Source organism: Watersipora subatra, chromosome 3 (assembly GCF_963576615.1).
Source record: "Watersipora subatra chromosome 3, tzWatSuba1.1, whole genome shotgun sequence".
In the NCBI taxonomy this organism is placed as follows: Eukaryota; Metazoa; Bryozoa; class Gymnolaemata; order Cheilostomatida; family Watersiporidae; genus Watersipora; species Watersipora subatra.
In genome coordinates, this window is record NC_088710.1 from 43,102,854 (window position 1) to 43,121,102 (window position 18,249).

General features: G+C 38.3%; 1 protein-coding gene across 1 annotated transcript in view; it reads right to left on the reverse strand.

The window, feature by feature from the left end:
* The window catches only part of LOC137391452 (uncharacterized), a 53,909-nt gene that overhangs the window by 31,006 nt on the left and 4,654 nt on the right, over window positions 1–18,249 (reverse strand). The window contains exons 2-8 of the mRNA XM_068077933.1: window positions 16,215–16,303; window positions 15,995–16,129; window positions 8,999–9,120; window positions 6,128–6,313; window positions 5,826–5,926; window positions 2,494–2,543; window positions 605–740 (exon numbers count right to left, since the gene is read on the reverse strand). Of these exons, the coding sequence (XP_067934034.1) occupies window positions 605–740; window positions 2,494–2,543; window positions 5,826–5,926; window positions 6,128–6,313; window positions 8,999–9,120; window positions 15,995–16,129; window positions 16,215–16,303 (819 nt within the window). The remainder of the gene's footprint in view (window positions 1–604; window positions 741–2,493; window positions 2,544–5,825; window positions 5,927–6,127; window positions 6,314–8,998; window positions 9,121–15,994; window positions 16,130–16,214; window positions 16,304–18,249) is intronic.

Consider the following 18,249-nt stretch of genomic DNA (forward strand, 5'->3'; position numbering starts at 1 on the left):
TTATTCAATTTTTATAATACTATATGATAAAACTATTTGTAGAAAAGTGTTTTACAGCAGCCTTTCCAACTTTTCAAAATTTTACCTTGACTAAGGCTCATCAGCTCTGTTTTAACCATCAATTTATTATCAAAGTTTTATATCTGAACCATTAGAATGACCGAAAGGGCATTAATGTTTTCTATGAACTTTGCTAAGAATCAGTATTTTTTATAATGCATAAAGATCACACCTCCTTGTACATTACAAATTGAGCAGTTTTTCCACATGCTTAATTAGTTTGTAGAGTGTATAATATGTGTATGACAACAGTCATCTGGAGCATTTAATATTAAAAAGCAAATTGATTTATAATTTTCTTGGCAAGTTTATTATTTATTTTGTTGCAAAAATAAATAAATTATTTTCAAGATAAAATAATGTAATATTATTACTGATTTAACCTTGAATTTTTATGGATTGGTGCCTATGAACACTGCATCTCTAGTTTGTAATTTATTTAAATGTACCTGTTGACAATGCATAACAAACTACAAATTCATCATACAAATGGTTAGGAAACAAGTTCTTTCATTGCAACTATATTCTATTTATTGTAACTTACCACATCAAAAGAATAATAAATTAAAGCAACTTTCTCTAGAGTCGCAGCATTTTGCAACATCTTTTGACAGTTCCTTGGGTTACTATTGAGTGTAACTTGTTTGACTTGAGGAAAGCTTTCCATAAGCTTAGGCAACCTGACAGCATAAAACAACTTAGTTACATTATGTTTTGCGTTTCCTTATACTACCGAGTAGAATTAAGATTTTTCAGCAACAAGAAACTATTTTTCATTGATACTCAGAAACTGTCTATTTAAATATTTGAAACTGATTCAAACTCAAATTTAATTAAGGAAACATCTAGAAATTATGTACTCAAGGTGTATTTAATTAGACCAATTTATATTAAGATACAAAATTTGACTTTGATGCATGTAAAAACATATAAAAACTCCTAAGTAACATTAGTAAAATACCAAACGAGTTACACTCGAAAAACTTTGCAAGTATTTGCTTTTTGTTATTAAAATTAAAGATAGTGAATACTTATTGACCAGGTGACTATGAATCTGGGCTTAGTAATATCAAGTCTCATCAGAAAACATTTAATTTTTTTAGAACTGTATTACTAAACCAACAAAACTTTCAGTTTTAAAGTGATAGCTTTCTTTTAATAATAATGCATTTTTCTGAAAAAGGCGTAAAGTAATTTATTAAACTCTTCAAAATTTATTTTTTCATTTGATTTAATCGACTTAACTACCAAGCACAGAATAAAACTGGTGTTAAAATAGCTATGAAGTAGATCATCAGCTCATAATTGTATAGCAGTTATCAAAAGAAAGCTGGATGTAAGCGTAATTACATAAAAAAAACAATATATTTTACGATGTCAGTGATAACACAGACATCAAATATTGTGTTGCCCTTTAAAATGATTATATTTTTTGTGACTTTGGTATACTCTCAACTAACAATAAACTCTTCAGTGCATCATTTTTCTGCTTTTCAACAACCAAAATAGTTTTGTTCACGGCATTTATAAGTGTCAGGCTATCATAATGTTACGGGAGAGCGCTGTCACTTGGAGGCCTATTGCTACGACCCTAAATGGAGCGCTCTGTCGTTGCTGGCAAAATGGCAAGGGGTTGTGACAGTAATGCCCCACTACTGGTTTAACTAAAGCTCAAACCCGTATTCCCTGGCAAAAGGCAACCAGTAAAGCCCGTTTCAGAGGCCCGTCATAACCGGCCGGCCCAACCAGGCCCCGACTGAGGAGATCCAACCAGGGTTGGTTCCAGCCCGGAAGCGGTGGTGCCAAAACTGGGAGCCAAAAAAGAGGAGGTTCTCTCTGCCAGGCTGACAATAGGAGAGACTCCTGACGTAGCTCTCTAGAATTATTATCATAGCCTAACAAGTTTGGACCGCAATATCATGAAGGCGGGCTCGAAATGTTGGCATGCTCAGTCGGCTGCACCCAATTTCCTAGCCAGGGGCATGCCCTAGATCAGGGAAAAGACCCATTTTGCTTTGTTGAGCATACAACAAAGCAAAATGGGTGGAGCCTAAAATGAAAGTAAAAGTATGAAGGAAAAGGATTTGATCATTTTGGCAACGTTTTGGCAGCGTGGTACGTGCATCTTCTCTGCATACTTTAAATTTATTTATTGTCTGTCATGTATGTAAACATATATATTTATTTAGTAAAAACATGTAAATGTTTCACCGTAACTTAACACTCAGTGTTGTTGTTTGACTGCCTTGCCGCAAAAAATCTCTATTCATTAGATTTAACCAATCTAGATTAACAGTAAACATTAACGTTTGCCTAAATGCTTGCAGAGCACTAAAATCTATTGTCACATGTAGACATTCTAGCAAAAAGTTCAAATAATGACGACAATAAAAGTATGAAAAACTTGAAGTAAATGTTAAAATGGTTACATACCAATCGTTTTCAGGTCTCACAGACATGTAATCATCCTTGATGGTGACAGTCTGAAGATATAAAACCAACTTCAAGTCATTATTAATATTATAATAACAGTAAAGTGTTATGTTAAAATACAACAGTTTCATGTTGTGTATTGATAAAAGGTAATCTTTATCTAAAGTTTAAAATAATAGTGAGTGTGAATAATTAACGCTATTTGGACAATTGTCATCTGCTTTTCTTTCTTGATTTATACCAAAAACTTATGTCTACATTACAATGTGAAAGGTATGTCTACATTACAAAGGTGAAAGAATACTAACTCTATATAGGAAAATTATAAAAATAGTATTATATATATTATATTATATAAGTATTATTATATAATAATAATAAAATAATAATAATAATAAAAATAATATTATAAAAGATATTATAGATATGATTTGCAGCATTTTAAAATTTGATTAAAGAAAAACATTTTGAACTATTGAATGCCGTATTTGACTGTAAGACTGATTCTCATGTATTTTGCTAACTAATGCTTCGTCAATACTTGCAGTGACAGTATCTTAAAGACTTTTTGTGTTGGTCATCAGACAAGCAGAGCATTTGTTCTACAACCTTTCTAAGAGTCATTTTATATCAAAAGTCTTCAATTCATTTATAGAAACAATGACAAACAGTGCCACAACTTGCCAACAGCTTGATCACTACTTGCAAATCACGTCTTAAAAACAAAGCAGCCATTATTTAATGAGCAACACAAGTAATAACCATGATGCATCGCTCAACTACACCTTCTGTGGGGGTATATATAGCTTCATGCAATCATTCTACAGGTTAAAGATTGAGGGAAATGGTTAATCAAATGGAATGAATTGTAGGTTATGTTGAGAGCTACCACAGCAACCTGTTAAGGAATGATATCCACAAAATATAAAATCAGTTTGTATAATTATCTATGAATAAAACAACAGAGAGCAGCATGAAACTGTACATGAGATATTAAGAGTGAGTTATAGAAAAGTTATAGGACGATTTTTGGCATGGTTAATATTGATCATCACGTTTCCTGACTAACAAACCGGTTAGATAGCAAACATTCGATCTAACCAGTGATTGTTGTTTTTTCATTGCCATGACATCCAAGTTTGAGTTAGAACAGACAAGATGTTTTGGACTAAATAAATAGTTATAAAATTCATGGTGTAGGAACCAATATATAAGTTCAACAAGTCACTATAATTAATGTTGCTGCACTTTTAGCTATACAGTGCACCCTCGAGATAGGATGTTGATCCGTTCCAAGGTTGGCATCATATAGTGAAAAAATCGTATGTAGGGGTATAGAAACTATTGTAATTACACAATGCAAAAGAAAGTGGTAAAAATCGTCCAAAATTTTATAAAAAATGTTGTACATATTGATAATTAGTAACAAAATAGTATGTTAACTTTAGTAACTATAGTTACCTACAGTAGCTGCAATGTATTCAGTGCACCTAATGATTATGATCTGCAAACTGTCAAATGCAACATCATGTGTGTACGAAATGCAGTACACACAACAGTAAGCAACATACAACGGTACAACATAAGCTTTTAATTCACTTCAATTATGTTTAGCTTACTAAACACACATTCAAAGCTAGTTAAAGCTGAGTTTCAGTATGTATTTTAACTATTTCACTAAATTTTAACTTTTCATCGCTAAAATCTTTTCGCTTCCCAGCTTTTACTATAGCCTTTAGCGAGTCTGGTTAAAACCTTTTTAAACCTAACTCGACCACAAAAGCCGTGCGTTGTAATTCTTAAAGGTGGCCTCTCGTACACTTGACCATATAATGGCCATCAAAAAATGAAATGTTATTTACTATACAGCAGTGTACGCACATACCTTTGGAGTAACGGGACTTGAGCTGTTGATCTAGTTTACTATTTTTGGGTCGTGAAAATCAGAAATTGCCAGGAAGACACAGCTTTGCTGCTGGTACAGAGAGTGCTCAAAGAAAATAAGCTAAATTAGTGCAGATTATATTTTATTGATGATGACGCTTGCTCGTGCACTGTAAATGCTGGTGAGGTGCTTGTAAAAAGATTCAGAGAAGGTTTTACAGTAGTTTGTCTTGTATGAAATGTGCACAAAAATCAATGTGCCCATACATACAGAGGTTTGTACGTATTTATACCCTGAAGGGCATGGTTATACATGTAGCATATTCTATAAAGTAATATGGATGCGTCAACTATCTTGAGTAGCTAGTTATATATGAGTTACATACATACAATGATTTGTATTTACGTAGTAAAAAACAGGCCCATCTGCAAAGACATGATTAAACAAGAAAATAAAACATAAAATCAAAATGAAATAAATAAAACATAAATGTATTGAATATAGTACGAAAAAAATGCCACACAAAGGAGATAAATAATGATATGCATTGTACAGTAATGTTTTTATGTTCCAGTTCACAGTAAATTAACACTTAACACTTTCTACCGATGTAGGTTTTTATGTCTCTTCTACATCCTGTGTATTGCTTTCAACTCCTTCAGGTTATCAGTCGCAAGCTCCTCCTTGTGCTTGCTTTAACGAATTTATTATTTTTAATAATTGCAAGTGTTGATTGGTTGCGAACATTCCTTAGCAATATTAACAATACGAGCACCTTCTTCCTATTTATTTATGACCTCTAACTCTGTTGTCATAGAAATCATTTTTCCTTTGTCTTGTAGAAGAATTATAACGTTAAAAATGAATACTCGCTCTCGATTATGTGCTTTTCACAAAATTTCCCACGTGGAACGCTGGCCTGAGAGAAGTAGGTCATCGTGTCTCTTCTACACGTGAAATATTTCGAGGTGCGTTATGAGCACACCGAGCGCCAAATTTTAACTCGGGCAAAACTTTTCTCAAATTCGTTTAGGGAAATAAAAGTCGTATAGCGAGGTCAAGATCGCACGATGTTCAACTTTGCAAGGTGAAAAAATCGTATATCCGATGTAATCGCATCTCGAGGGTGCACTGTACCAGAATTTCCTTCATGTAAGATTACTGGTTAAAGTTGATAATGAACTAAGTATAGTCTAGTATTTAATTAAAGCTTATTGATAGCTGAAACTCTACACTAGAACTCAGTACATCTTAAGTATACTGAATCATCAATATCATTGTGGATACCTTTGATTGTACAAAACAATTAAAAGCAACTTGTCTTAAGCTAAGCTACTGAAACAAGCTTAATCTATTTAAGATTAATAAAAACAGGGTGAGTTTCTACATAAAGAGCAATAAACAGTAGACCTTTCCGTTTTTCTTTTAGCGTTTAAAAATAGCTAACCTTTAGCATTGGTAGTTTTAATGCAGATTTCGCAAGAACTTCCTGGCATAATATTAAATTTCTAGGAAATGTGAACTCTGTGACGCTGGGTGGAACAAAATCTGAAACATCATAACATCTTTAAAAGCAGGAAGCAGAGAATTATCTTGAGTATAAACGATAAAGATGAAAAACATAAGAAAACTAACAATTCAGTTTTGTAAACTTGTGTATTTATTCAAATGCAAGTAGATAAAAATCTATGCAACATACTGCACGATAAGTAATCAATATTGCATACATACAAATTTTAAAAAACTTACCTAGAAAATCAAGTAGTTTGATATTATCCCCCAGTGTCCCGATGTGCAAACTTTTTAAAGCACTTGTTGTTCTTTGTAGATACTCTATCTTTGTTGTAGGGCTTAAGTCTTGACGAAATGAGTCAAATGACAACTGAGTCAAGGTACTCCATGTTTGAAGACTAAGCTCCTCCCACCTTTGACATACTAAATATATAAAATGGTTACACTAATCTCGTAAATAAACTGTAAGCTATGGTAAGGATAACTCTAACGTTTGGCATTGGCGCAGAAGTCGCCACTGCTTATTGTCACTGTTTATAACATCTACTACAGTAGACGCTCCTGTAATGTGTACCTCCTATAACATAAATTCTAGGTAATGCAAAAAATTGATTTGAAGTTGTTGCTTTCTATTACATGAATTAAATATCAAACTTCCATGATATTCTAGTTCGTCATGATAGATGGATAATGTGTTGACGACACAGAGATTAGGCAGCTGCGCAACTGTTCATAAATAAAAAGGCAAATGATTGATGCAGGTGTTACAGAGTCGGTTTATCAACTTGAATGTCACGAGTTGGAGTATCATCAAAAATTCTCTTTTATCCTAACCTTGACTCCTGGGTATTAATACACAATGGACAAGTCGTACCATTTTTTTCTAGTCACAATATTTTGTTGTTTTCTATTTGTGTAGATGTATAAAATATTTGTTATGAATTTTACTTTGCAGAATAGACTGCTGCGGTTTAGAAAAAAATAAGCAAAGCAATGTAAAAGAACGTCGAAGTTGTGCGCTCCCCATCAATTTATTGTGAACATTACGCAATCATGGTCTATAAAACCGGTGAGATTGATCATAAAAAGTAGAAAAGTTGTCGATGCAAACCGATAATAATGCAGGTATGGTACATCCACCTAATTAAAAAAGTTAAGCCAAGTTTTTCCTTTTTGTATGACCAAAGAGTTGAGTTTAGAAAGATCTTGGAACGGATTAGGCAATTTACATGTATTTCACTGTCTGTATAACATAAAGTCCCTATAATAAAATGAAAATGTTTCAGGAACAGATGATTTAGGAGCATCTACTGTATTTATTACTTGCTACTCTAACAATTCTAAGAATCAATTCTGTAAATACAGTAGACCCTTGCCATAAGACTTGAATCTGTTTCAGGGTTGGTATTACAAGGCGACAATTTTGTATAGAGGGGTATAGAAACCCTTAACAATTATCTAATACAACCCCCTCCTGGTAAAAATCATCAAAAATGTATATATGTACTGTACATATTAAAAACTAATAACAAAATCATTTGTTAACCATAGTAACTATAATTACCTACAGTAACTTTTGTGTACATGGTGGTTATGATCTGCAATAAAATGTAACATTACACTGTAATATTTACAGTACATACTGTAGGGAGCTCAAACCTTCGAGGCAGGCATATATTGTAACTTAATCGTTGAATTTAGCTTAAACGAATATAGTTTACTAAACACACACCTAAAGCTAGGTTTTAAAATGTATTGTTAACTATAGTACAAAACTTAAATTTTTTCATAGCTAAAATTTATCACCTGTCTGTTTCTGGTTTCATTTTTACAAAAACTAATAATAAATCCTGCCGACCTGAGCGAGATTGAGCTTCGCAACTCTTGTATTTGCCGTTAGAGGGTTTATGGGTAATAGCATATCACCATCTTTGTAATTCCAACATAATCAGCACACTGACTGCCAAATTTGAATCTTTGAGAAAAATTTTTTACTGGTTTTGTATGGCGAAAAATATTTCGTATGGAAAGCGCAAAAAATCTATGTGTTCTACATAGAAGGACAAAATAATTGTATAACAAGGTCATATCTTAATAAGCTTGTTTATGATGTTAGTTTAGGAATTTACAACTTCTCTGTACAAGTGTAGAATGTATATTGTAAAGGGTGCTGACTAGTTGATACCAACTGGATTTTAAGAAAGAGGTAAATTGGGGCAGCTGCAGGGTATTCCTCTTCAAGGGAGTTACCAGCGCAGATGATACTTGGCTGCTACACAGACTAGTCTTAATATTATCAGGTTTCTACTCAGTATAGTATTATATATACAGGCAATCATAATAGAGGCAATCATCATAATAATGTAGTAGTGTGATGGAAATGTGACAATATCAACAATGACAAGTTATCAGTCAATACTTAATACTTAATCAATCCGTATTAATAAGTCAATATGTAATACTTAAACCGTATACCTATTCAGCCACAATATCCTTTTAGATAGATAATCCACCATTAAATAAGTTTATTATTGACTTAAGAAGAATCAGAAAGTTCCCGAATATCTCATAGAATATGAGATGTTGTATATTCATAATGTTTTACCATAGTAAATGTTATTTGTAAATAAACAAAACAAATTTTCAATTCAGTGGAGTGTACTAGTGTTTTCTTTCAATTAATTGCTTTAAGATTCTCTTAGCTTGTTGCTTGTATCATAATCTAAAAACGAGAATCCACGTTTTTTATTTTTTATCTCAAACTTATTGCTTTTAATAATTGCAAGATTATCTTATATTCAAATGTTTGGCTAATTTCAGACATCCTGTGGCGCTCTATAGTAAAAAAGATCAATCAGTTTAGTTATATTTTGCATGTATCTGTATTTAAAAGTGCAGTTGAATATTCCATTTGATTGGATATAGCACTGTCATCAATTTTGGTGGATACAACTGCCCAGTACATAAAAAAGCTAAATAGAGCTTTTGTGACCATTCTACTATTAGTGCTCGAGTCCAATGTATTTGCTGGTCTAAAAGGGGAAGGAATGTTCAGTTGGTAAAACCAGGACTCACTTGTGCAGCTACGAATTTCATTCTTATACCTACCTTTTTCACATGTTATTCGTTCTTCTAAGGTGAGGTAGTCAAAGATTTGGAGCATGCAAAACTGGTCTAACATATCTATCAAAGAAGGTCCTTGGCAGTGCTGCAACTCTTGTTCTGAAACTCTAAATAACAACATTGAAAGTTTCAAGTGGTTTCCTGTATTAGTTATAAATAATACAACAAAAACTATCTTCTACAAATGTGTTTGCTAAAAAGTGAGAAAAGAATGTGATGAAAGTACATCAAACCTGCAAAACCAAAATTGAGCAATTTTTTATAATAAATAATAAAGGCCTTCAAAAAAGCCTTCTCCCATAACTTAATATTCAAAAATAGACTAAATGATTCTTTGGGCCTAATTGTGATAGGTGATTAAACAGTTTGATAATAAAAACTATACATGGATTAATTGAGTTACCGCTATTGAAGCGTAGATTTGCCTATTGGCTCAAGGTTAAAAATGTGAGCATTTACCAAAACGCAATCATATTTGACTTAAATTTTACTGTACTCACTTCAAAGCGTGGTGTTAGTGTAAATATTTTATCACTACTACGTATATTGGCACTTACATCAGTCAAGCTACACTTGACTGATGCATGTGCCAAAGAGATATTAAAAATGAAATATTTTCAAAGGGAAAATCCAATAGCTGTAACAGGGTCTGTTACATTTATTGGATTTTTAGATTTGTACTTTTCTTCTCTGACCGACCGTGCCGGCTGACTTTTGCAGTGTCAGCAAACCAGAGTCGGCGAGCCAAAGTCGGCGAGCCAGAGTCGACGAGTTGGGGTCAGCGAGCCGCAGTCAACGAGCTGCAGTCAGCAAGCCGCAGTCAGCAAGCCGCAGTCAGCGAGTAGCAGACAGCGAGTTGGAGTCAAAGAGCTGGAGTCAGCAAACTGGAGTCAGCCAGCAGGAGTCAGCCAGCCGGAGTCAGCCAGTCAGAGTCAGCCAGTCAGAGTCAGCGAGCCAGAGTCAGCGAGCCAGAGTCAGCCAGCTAGAGTCAAGAGATGGTACACAACTTCATATGTAGGCTGGAACGGCAGTCTCAGGCACACAGAAATATACTCCATTACTCCGTGTTTCTGTAGTACACCATGTTTCCGCATCAGTCACATTTGTGTCTCCATTTGTGCTGCATAACCTGGTCTCTCTACTTGTGTATTCATGGGCAAGCACACATGAAGACCTGTATTTTTTATGAAGACATGGTTGGAAGATTTTGAGTTCGACTTCTAAGGGTTTTGGACCTCCAATTTTGAAAAGTGCATTTCCACCACCTTTTTTAGCTAGAGTCCTAGTTCCCTTTGTGCTGGCTTGCCCTTTCGCAGTTGGCTAGGTTTTGGCTGTATGGTAGCAGGAGCTTGTCTCAGTTCTTTGGGGCAGACATAATAGGGCTTCAGCCAATTCTCACCCTACATAGAAGACTGTTTGTACATCTACAATATATATGGGTAGTTAAGGCAAGCCTTCATTATCTGGGAGGGCTCCGTGAGTTTGACTCACAATGTCAAGTGTTTTACTTTTCAGCGTTTTTTGTTCACTGTCCAGACTCGGATCTTTAGGGCATAAAAGAGTGGTTTCTCCAATTCCTTTTGCTAGATCTGTATCTGCTTTTGGAGAAGTGTGCCATGAGCTTCCTCCAGTCTTTTCTGCATATTCACTGCATATTTTTGCATAGAGCAAAACTCTGTGGGAAGAGGCTGGTATTCCAGCAGGTCTAGTTGTCGCAGTTGGAATGTGGCAGTGTGCGAATTTACTCACGTCACAGTTGACGCGGTTCAGATATTAGCTGACTTTTGAACTCTGCTTCCTGGTTTGTATAGATCTGTTTTAGCAAGCCAACAAAACGAAACATTCGTTCATCTCAAAAGCTGCCCACCATGGGCGCAGTGACTTCTCGGAAAGCTTCGGCATTCTGTCACCGGCGACGTGGTTGGTCAGAGCCACAATCTATCTTTTGCCTTTCAATGTCATTGGCAAAAGGCCTTCTAAGCCCACCTCCATCTTCTACTAAAATTGGCTAACATACAGCGTCTGCCTTTCCCAGACTATCTTAATCTCACCACGTTCTGCATTTTTGAGCAAGTCTTTTATGGCCAGCATCATACCTGACCAGTCCAAATCAGGCAAAGAAGATCGCTCGTCTTGCTTGCCCAAAATGTGCCTAGGCGCATGTTTGCCACTTGACAGTCTTCCAGAAAGATGGTGGGCAAACAACACATGAGCTGAGGTAGCCATGGGAAAAAGTACTGACTTCTAACACGTTGCTTGCACCTGTGACAGTTACTTATGTATGGCACCTCGAGTTTTTACCCAAATCACATCAAAAAGTGTCAGGGTAGCCATGATTGGCCATGGGTCAACCCCTGGGCTGCCATTTTTAAAACAGCAGATTAACCCAATTGGCTGACTGTTTCGTATGTGGTCCTAGAGCCAATTGACACAACTTCAGAGCTTCCTTCAAGCGTGCATACTAAAGATTGTTACTTCCTCGCTAGCTTTTTCCTGATAGGTCTATTCCATCCATTCCATCAAGTAGGTCCATCCCTCAGCTCGATGAGATTGTATTGCCAGCATTCCCACAGGTCTGCCAGTTCAGGCCATCAACACTGTTGCGGCCTAGCCGAGCTTAGCACTCACGGGTGTAGCTAAACTGCCAGGTTTTTCAGCTAGCGAGCTATCTGGTTGGATGGCTCCTTCCTTTTAAACCGTCAATGAAGTGAAGCATAGTCAGTTCAGAGCAAACAGTGCCGGCCATGTAGGTAGGGTCAGAAACATTAAGTGACTTTGACCACCGGCAACTTCTAACCACATGACACAGTGGTTTCTCTCAACAGGTGCCCAAGCTTTGCTAAAGGAGGAAATTTACCTTTTCTTCCTGTCCTGCATTAGAAACATTATTGCCAGTACCCAACATTTGCTAGCATTCTGATCTAGTATCTTATCTAGGCTGGTTCGGGGTGTTTTAGTGGGCTGATCGACTGGATCTTCGGCCAAGCTCGGTATTAGCTGGCATTCTGTACAACACTTGCAATGTTGTATTACCAAGTTATTTAAGCTAAAAGTTTTACGTAGATGCTTAAAAGACTTTGAAAAAAATCTTGTAAATTCTACGCATTGAGAAAGTTGCAACATTTCTGTCTCTTTAGCTAAAATTCCAACAGTATACTTTCAATATCACTGTGTATCAACTCAGTCTTGTAGCCATACTGTAATGTGGTGGATGGCGTCCCCTTACATTCAGCCAAGCCAAGCCAAGCCCAAAGCCAAGCCAAGCCAAGCTAGAGCTGTGCCGAGTCAAGACCAAGCCGGGCCGGGCCGAGCCGTGTCAAGCCAAGTAGAACGGAGGCAGAGCTTACTAGCTATATAAGCTTGAACATTTGTGTGGAAGAGCAGAACTGTTCTGGGCCTGTTCATTACCTGTTACTTGAGCATTCTTGTACAACTTATGAACTAAGCAAAAAATATATGTATAAACTTATGCACCGAGTCTTGTACTAGTGGAGGAAAGTGAAGGCTGCACAAAATCTTTAGTTGAGACCGAGGTCCGTTTGAGACCGAGGTCCGACTCGACCCGTTTGGTCGAGATCGATCCTGGGCAACATTGCATACCCTGGAGGGCTGGCCTGCAACTCACACGGGACTTCCACCCCTAAAGTGGCGGGATTGAGCACGGTGTAGCAAACGCACGCCCTGGCTCACTCTAAAGTGGGAAGAACGATAAGCCGCCTCCAGCTGACTTGCTACTGGCTCTCGGACTGACGGCCACAGCCAAACAGCTCATCAAGAGTTTTGAGGTGTGCCAGGCTGCAAAGCATGGAAGGACAAAGGTTGTCAAAGGGAAAAGAAGGCTTCATGCCGGACCACCCTGGCAGAAAGTGGTCGTGGACCTAGTGGGGCCATTTCCGGTCACGCCTACAGGGAACAAGTGGGCGCTGGTCTTCACCGACTACTTCACCCAATGGCAGGATGCACTTGCACTACCTGATGCCATGGCCCCTTCTGCTACCTGGGAATACTCAAACAGATCCACACGGACCAGGGGGCGCAGTTTGAGAGCCAGCTGATGGCTGAACTGGGCCAACTCTGAAACGTGGGAAAACCCATACAACTCCTTATCACTGACGAGCCAACGGAATCGTTGAACGGAACAATCGGGGACTTGGAGACTCCTTGAGGGCACTATTCCTGGCCCAGGGACAGAATGAGTGAGACCTGCTGCTTTCCCTATCTAGCTGATGAAGGCATACCGAGGCACCCCCCCTCCTCCGCAACCAAAGAGTCATCCAACATGTTGATGTTGGGACGGGAGCTGAGGTTGCCGGACCAGCTGGAAAGCCACCTACCACCGACCGAGTTCTTTCTTGCCCACGAGCACGCCCTTAAGGTGCAGCGGAGGCTGCAGACGTTGCACGAGGCGCTACGACAAAGCCATATAAAGGTGAGACAGGAAGACCAGGAGGAGCCACCGCTGTATGCCCCAGGCGACTGGGTATGACTCACGAATAAACGCTGGAGACGGAGAGAAAATTCCAAGCTGCAGGTGAAGTTCGTCGGACCATACCAAATCCTGAAAGCCTGAGGGAACCACACATATCTGGTGGAACAACAGGGCCAGTCTTCCATTCAGAGCGAAGGAAGGCTGAAACCTTATGATGCTTGCCCAGAAAGGTTGGGGCAAGCCCTGGCCACCCTGGAGCCAAAGAGGGGTCCTAACATAAAAAGAGGTCGACCCAGCATGCTGGAGTGGAGGCAGGAGGAGGTCAGAATAGACCCTGTACTAATAATGCCACCTCCCAGCTGGTAAAAGTTGCTACTAGAAGCTGCCAAAAAACGAGGGCAGGAAATAACTCTGAAAGAAAATCTGGCCAAACTGGAGGAAGGAGAAAGCCAAAGACACTCTCCGACTTCCGAGGAAATAAATCCGGCCACACAGAAAAAGGTTCCAGGAGAACCTAAAAAAACCCGGTGGAGACCAAAGAGACCACAACACCAGATCCCATCAACCCTGCAATCTAATCAACTTCGGTCTGGCACAATCCGAGGCCAGACCGGACAACTAGGAAGCCGGAATGATACGGAGATGGTGTATGTTATTCTATTGAATTGCCAGTAAAACAGTCCGGAGGTCGCGCAGGAAAGTTGTAAAACGGTTCTCACGGACTCAACCAAAGTTTTCCTTTTAAAGCATTCATTTTCTCTGGATGACATCGGAGCGATGAAAAAGATGGATAGCGAAGGCAACAAATCACTACAGAACTTACTGACTTCGGTCACAATTAGCTTGAAAGGAGCTGGAGTACAAATGGAGAGGCCAACACCGGCAAATGAGGTGGTCTACAAGGGGACAACACAGAGCTGGATATTACATGACAACCGGACTCTGCCGTATTAGAAATTACCGAAGAAGCAGAGGCGTTGTTAGATGCAACCCTAACCGAGGAGAGAGTGGAGGATCTGCTCAGCGAGGCCATGCCAGAAGAAGTTGAAGAGGAGTGCCGAGTGGCTGCTGTGCGCACTAAGAGGAGACAAGTCAGCCTCTCCTCACCAAAGTTGTCCTCTTCTCCGCCGGCTGTTACTGTCAGAGAAAGCACGCCCGTAACAGAGCCAGAGGAAACCAGGCCATGGAAGAAGATGATAGTAAGGGCTATCAAATACCTATCTTCCCAGACTGTCTCACGAGCAGAAGAACAAGTGAAGGACAGGAGTTGCCGGATCTGGCAGTTTACAACCAGCACCCGGCAGATCCACTTTCATGTCCTACAACACTACGCTGTGTTTGTGTGCCCCTGTACTCTGGCAGCACGTGTCGAGAGACCAAATGCTATTACACCACACTACTCACCAACAGGGAGGAGTGGAGCCGGTGGTGTATCTGGTCAAACACGACTCCTGGGAGCAGTTCTGTCAGGAGAGCAGGCGGGGATCTCTGACGATGGCTGCCTGCACTCCCACTACTAGAGGAAGGAGGCGCCGTAGCCCGCAAAGAGGAGTCCAGCAGGCCAGGACTCAGCTGTGCCCCCCAGCCCTGGTCCGTCCAGCCTCGACCACAAGGAGCCGGTTGGCCTTGGATCCTGCCGGTTCACGCACGCTGGCCGAGACAGTGAGACAAACTGCAGCTAGCCAGACCCTCCTGCAGACGCAGCGCAGCTAGACCCGGTTATTGGCATTAGACGCCCAGGATTGGATGAGAGCTGCCGAAACAATGCAGACGGTCTTACGGCAAGGACACTTGGAGGGCCGGAAGCGCCAGCTACTGCTGGAGGAGGTGGAGCACCTCCGCTATGTAGCCCGCCAACATGAGGCCCTGGCCCAACTAGTGCTCCCTCAGGACATAAATTGGGGACCTTAGTCGCCAATGGAGGAGATTGTGTGGTGGATGGCGTCCCCTTACATTCAGCCAAGCCAAGCTCAAAGCAAAGCCAAGCCAGAGCCATGCCGAGTCAAAACCGAGCCGGGCCAAGCCGGGCCGAGCCGAGTCCAGCCAAGTAGAACGGAGGCAGAGCTTATTAGCTATATAAGCTCGAACATTTGTGTAGAAAAGCAGAGCTGTTCTGGGCTTGTTCATTGCCTGTCACTTGAGCATTCGTGTACAGCTTATGAACTAAGCAGAAAATATATGTATAAACTCATGCACCGACTCTTGTACTAGTAAAGGAAAGTGAAGGTTGCACAAAACCTTTACAATATGTTGGCGCAGAAACCTACCTTTTTTGTGAGAGTAGTAAAAAAGCAGTGCTTCTTTAAATTTCTGGCTATTAAAACTAGGTTGGAATGGTAATACTTGCGATGATTTATTCTCGTCTTACCTATGTTGCATGTGTCAGACAAAAGCATGAAACACTCTGAAAAATAACTTCATAAGTTCTGCGCTCATAGACATTTGTGGCTGCTTTTGCAGATTTGGCTAAAATGTTAACTACACGTATATAATCATACAGCGCATTAACTCAGTTTAGTAGCCCTACTGTAGGTGAGTGCCAACAACCTTACCCTTCTTTTATTCTTTTTAACCTCTTTGGAGAAACATACAATCTGCGGCCATGATAGTAAATCCCATCCTTTGATTTAGCAACTTGAAAGGCTCTTCGAGCCGATGCCGCAGATGAAAAGGTGACAAAAGCAAATCTACAACAAAGTAAACTTGAACATTAAGACAATGGCCTATATGATAATAATAATAATATTAATAATATGATTGGACTGTATTTACCTGCTGTTGGTTCTTGTTTGAATGTATTGAGTATTCGTTACAGCACCAAACTGTTCAAATAATGACTGAAGAGTTTCTTTCCAGGGAGCCTAAAAAAGCTGCAAACGTTATTTTCAAGTTTGCACATTTGAAATTAGCATTACAGTAGAACCTCAGCAAACAATCTATTTAATAGTGCAAAACTAGTATAATTCTAGTAACATGGTTCATGTTTTGTGGTTTAGTATGTAACTAAATATTTGTCATGCGTCATTGTTGATTACCAAAAAGAACAACTACGAAAAATGCAGCATCTTGCTTTTTGGTTTCATTCAAAGAAGTACTAGTTCATGTTTTACACCTTGAAGAAATCATGTTGGATTATAAAGGCACCTTTGTCTTGAATTAACCACAAAATTACCGAAATTGATCGAAATTGACTGTAAGACATAAAAGAGGCTTACATCAAGCTTATAACTAGTGTAGTAACACATCATTTACTTTGATTCGATAATTAAAGATAACTTCCATACATATTTAAATAATAATTATTGTTAAACATGCATAAATGTGTGTAGCTGTGTTCTTTTAAGCGTTGTCTTCAGGCAGTATCTTTGCAATAACTTTGAGGTTATACATGTTTAGAGACCATGTTAAAATGGCTATCCTTGTCATTCTTGTTAGGCAAGGATTTAGTTCAAGCGACATTTATAAAGAAACTATAGGCAAATGCTTGGCGTTGCCCTGGTAATAAAAGTCCTTGCACAGAAATTGTATTTTTATTAAACATAACAACATTTACCATTCTAACTTGTAAACTTCATATCATGAACATTGTTTTGTGCAGTGAAAACAAATTAGGAGAAAAAATACAACAACTGTAAAGGTTGTCAAACTTTGTCAAACAGCTGTAACTTTCAAACTCCATATCATGAGAAAATGTGTGCAGATCGAATAAATCAAGAAACAAAATAAAACAACTATAAAAGTGTCTAAATGTAAATGTGCAATAATTAGCAAGTAATACCTAAGTTAAGTCTGTTTTAATAGAATTACAATAAAAAATGATTTAGTAATAATACAATTAATTTGAACTGAGAAAACAAAATAAAATTTTGAATATGTTGAATTAATAACAATTCATGCAAAGAAGTATGTGTGTATAAAAAAGGTTTCTGTTCCAGCAGATGCTATCCATCAATGATTTGCATACGGCGATACTGCATTGTACCTCTCGATACTGGTAAAAATGTGAAGATGAGATATCGTACTGTCTTTGTCTGATGCTTTGTCTGACCGAATGAAGAGAGAATGTAGAGGTTATTACTAATTGAAATAACACTGTTCTTCGCGGGAAAAGTATTAGCCTTTACCAATTTAGAAATCAAACCTAACAAAAAACCAGAAATGGAAGTGTAAAGGCACATTTGAAATTGAAATGGCACATTTAAAAATTGTGAAATAAAACAATGGGTAATGGTAGCAAAGGTTTGTTGTTAAACAATTTCAGAAAATAATAAATGCATAAGGCACTATTAAGTAATAATCAAAAGAGCACATTTTGCGAGTGCATACGGTATACGGTATATGAGAGAAGTGAATTAAATATGATAAGATAAGTAAAATTGTAAGGGCTGTATAGCTCAGTGATTAAATGCAAGGTTTGAAAATAGTGGTTGCAATCTCCGTAAGTTCAAATTATTCAAATTATTAAAGTCCGTGAATAATTAGTTCTATTTTTACTCACAAGAGAACATGAGAGAACAAGAGAACTACGGCATCAAATTGAAAACTAGTCGCTAGCCTAGTTTTTAATATAAATACTAAACGTAATTGAGTTTCAAACATTTTTAAAATCATTACCTGAGCTCTGAGCTAACACCATTGCCAATGCATCACATTTATTTACAAAATTATTCGAGGTTGTCACAAGATATGCAGAATGGCGTCATCGCGAAAATAGCCGCTAGGCAGAAGTACTAAACGTAGCCGAGTTCCAAAACTTCTTGAAAATCATCGCCAGGCTTCGAGCTTTATTACCATTGCGTCAGACTTT